General features: G+C 56.6%; 2 protein-coding genes across 2 annotated transcripts in view; both read left to right on the forward strand.

The window, feature by feature from the left end:
- Window positions 1-1,819, forward strand: part of LOC113490878 (phosphatidylinositol 4-phosphate 5-kinase type-1 alpha-like) — a 12,317-nt gene extending 10,498 nt beyond the window's left edge. Inside the window, exons 14-15 of the mRNA XM_026867490.1 lie at window positions 868-952; window positions 1,241-1,819. Of these exons, the coding sequence (XP_026723291.1) occupies window positions 868-952; window positions 1,241-1,243 (88 nt within the window). The 3' untranslated portion in view covers window positions 1,244-1,819. The remainder of the gene's footprint in view (window positions 1-867; window positions 953-1,240) is intronic.
- A 1,040-nt stretch (window positions 1,820-2,859) lies between these two features.
- Window positions 2,860-3,186, forward strand: part of PSMD4 (proteasome 26S subunit, non-ATPase 4) — a 21,665-nt gene continuing 21,338 nt past the window's right edge. The window contains exon 1 of the mRNA XM_026867491.1: window positions 2,860-3,064. Coding sequence (XP_026723292.1) covers window positions 2,860-3,064 — 205 coding nt within the window. The remainder of the gene's footprint in view (window positions 3,065-3,186) is intronic.

Raw genomic sequence — 3,186 nt, forward strand, 5'->3', positions numbered from 1 at the left:
GCCCGGAGCCCCGTGTCCCCCCTGGGGTGCTGATCCGGGGTGAGTGAACAGCCCCGAGCCCTGGGGGGCAGCTGCGGGAGGGCCGAGCGGGTCAGGCGCTCCTGAAACCGCTGCCAGTCACCGGGGCGCGGGGGAGCCCTGCCCGCCTGGCCGGGGGAAGCGCAGACCCTCGGACCTGGCTTCTCGCCCCGGGGCCGAGGAGAGCCGCTGCAGTTGCCGGAACGGGGCAAGGCCCAAGCTGGGGACTGGAGCCCCGCAGCCAGCGCGTCGTGGCCCCTCTGGAAGAGGTGGGGAGATGAGGGGGTGCTGCTGCACCCCGGCGAGTCTTGTCCTGTGCCCCACCTTCCTCCTCGGCGACGTGTCCCGTCAGGCGCTCGCCGTGCCCGTGCGTGCACCCTGCTTTAGCTCGTGTTCCGGGTGTAAAAGGTTTGTAAAAGGTTTGTAAAAGGTTTGCCGGGTGCTTTTTTGAACGAGGGCGCCTCCGTCTGAAAAGGCCGAGACGTGCTGAGCTCCGGTGCTCCGTGGTTTCTCTGTCTCCGGACTGTTCTCGCCCGGGACCGTTTCTGTGCTGACGAGGTGCTTGAAGATTTCTGTTGAGGAGGTGCTGCTGCTTGGCCGCACGCAAGATCCTCATTTCTAATTTCCGAAGTCGCGTGGGCCTCCGAGGGATGATTTTCGTGGCGGCGCTTTGTGGGTGCCGCCCCGGCAGGGTTGTGCTGCCTGCGCCTCCGCGTCCAACCTGCCTGAGAAACGCCTCTGCGCCCGCCGGGACGCCCCGTTGGGTGGGGGCAGCCCCGAGAGGAGACTTTCACTGACGGCTCCCGTTTAAACACTGCTTTACAGGTCTCCCCCCTTCTGTTTCCCCAGCGGCTCCCCGGGGCCTTCCATACCCGAGCGCTCCGCAGAGCTGAGAGAGCAGCTCGAAGACCTGCAAGAGACGGAGATAAGCTTTGTGAGTACTCGCTCCCCTGCGCGGGCGCGGGGTGTTCCTCGTGCTCGGCCCCGCTCGGGCGCGGGAGGCGGAGCAGGGAGCGTCCCCCCTCGTGAGGGCCCCGCGCGGGGCTGAGACGGGACGGAGCTGGCGATGAACTCCCAGACCCTCCTCTGTCGGTGTGGGACGGCGGTTGGGGTAAACCTGAACTCGGCAGCCCCCTCGGCCGGGGTGGGGCGGGAGACCTGCTGCTCTTCCTCGGAGGAAGGCAGAGCGCTCTCCAGCATCTCCCCTCTCTTCTCTCCACAGTGAGGCGACGCCGAAACCGCTGCGATGGAAGCAAATTGTTCTGTGCTCTGCGTGGTCTGTGGAGTCTGACAAACGTTCAGCCCCTGTTGCTGATTTTTTTTTTTTTCTTTTTTTTAAAAAGTAATCTTCTCTGGACAGAAACCTAAAAGCTGGAAGGCTGGGCTAGACTTAGCAGGATAGGATTAACAAAGACCGAGGCAGCGCAGCTGAGCCTCGGACACCTGGAAGTCTCCTTAGAGCAGAGCCCGCCGCTGTGTCCCCGCTGTCCTCCTCCTGCGAGGGTGGCGGGAGGAGGAGGAGGAGCTGCTCCGCGTGGGCCGAAGGCCTCTGGAAAAGGGATCTGACTTTCAGGGAGTTGGCCGCTTACGCTGCCGACGCCACAGACCTTGCGAGAACGGGCGACTCCTCGGAGTTCCTGGGCGGGAAACGGGCGTTAGAGCCTCGCTGGGGCAGCTTGCGACAGAGCGATGTGGTTTTATTTTGTATTTTCAACAAGTTTTTAATTTAAATGTTTCTCTGAATTCAGTCATATCACTTCTTTTTAGTCCTGCAATACGGCAATTTTTTTAATTTTTTTTTTTTTTAAATGAATAGGTTTGGTTTTTTTTTTTTCAGTGTTTCACCAGAAAGTATCCCAGGTGAGAGGGGCGGAGCGGGGCAGCGGGAGCGGCACCGGCCGTGGCCGAGCTCTTGGTCCGCCCCAGGCGGCGCCGAGCAGGGCTCGAGCTCGGTGCCCGGAGGACTCGGAGCCTGCGAAGCTTTGTCGGACGTCGGGGAGGTTTCGGGTGACTTTGTCCCGCGGTTTTTAAACTAAACCCTTTCGTCCCTTCCCCGCCAAGCAGGGAGTCGCAGGAGGAGGGAGATCTTTGTCAGGGGCACCCTTTTTTTAAAGTATTTCTTAAGCAAACGGACCAAACCCAGCCTGCTCCGCTCCCCTCTGTCCTGCCGCGGGCGCCCGGTGTCAACCCTTCCCGTTTTTATAGCTCGCCTCCCTCTTTTTGATATCCCGCCGCGGTCGACACCGGTGCTCCCGGCGGCTTCAAACCTGAAATTCCTCCCCGAACGGGACAGATTTCTGCCTCCGCAAAAGTCCGGGGCGTTTTGAGTCCGATTTTAAACAAAACAATAAGCTGACAGGAGGGATTGTTCTGCTGCCGTGTCCCCGCGGCGCCGCCGCGCTGGCTGCAGACGCTTCTCCAGGAATCTCGGAGCAGATGTTGGACCGATCTTTATTTTCACTAAATGCTTTTTTTTTTTAAAGAAATGAAGTGACTTTTCCCCGTGTTCCTGGTGGGTTAGAATCCTCCCGTTCTTTTTTATATATATTAAAAAAAAAAAAAAAATTTAAAGCTTGCCCTTGTGGTAGTGCAAGGGGTTTCTATACTAATTAGCAATGATTGCTAAGGAAACAAAGAATGTAGTGGTGTAGAAAGGGATTATTATTATTTTTTTTAGTTGATGTTTCAGAGCCAAGTCTCTTCCCACCTTCCACTTCAGCCTTTCAAAGTGGATGCGACACAAGCTAATTTTTTTTTTTTTTTAAGCAAAAGCGCTTTTTTTGGTGTGTTGTTTTTTTTTTTTTTAAATCTATTATTATTTTTTTCAAAAGACCGAGCAGAATGGCCTTACTCCGGGTATCCGGATCCCCAGGGGGAGGGTTGGTGGAGCGCGAGGACAGTCGCTGTTCACAGACCTGTTCGGTTCCCAAGGGCTCTCGGACCTTTCGACACCGATTTATCGTCAGGACGAGTCCCGAGAGCGGGAGGAGGATCGGCCCGGGGCCGCCCGCGCCGTCTCTGCTGGATCTTCCCGTCTCCCTCCCCTGTACCTCTGACCCCAGCCAGCAGGTTACACTTTATAGCTGCAGTAACTGTCTATATTAGACACTTGTTTCTTATTTTCCCTCCTAACCCATATTTGTTCTTTTTTTTTTTTTTTTTTTTTTT

The sequence above is a fragment of the Athene cunicularia genome, unplaced genomic scaffold (assembly GCF_003259725.1).
Source record: "Athene cunicularia isolate RWA unplaced genomic scaffold, athCun1 SCF_55, whole genome shotgun sequence".
Taxonomy (NCBI): Eukaryota; Metazoa; Chordata; class Aves; order Strigiformes; family Strigidae; genus Athene; species Athene cunicularia.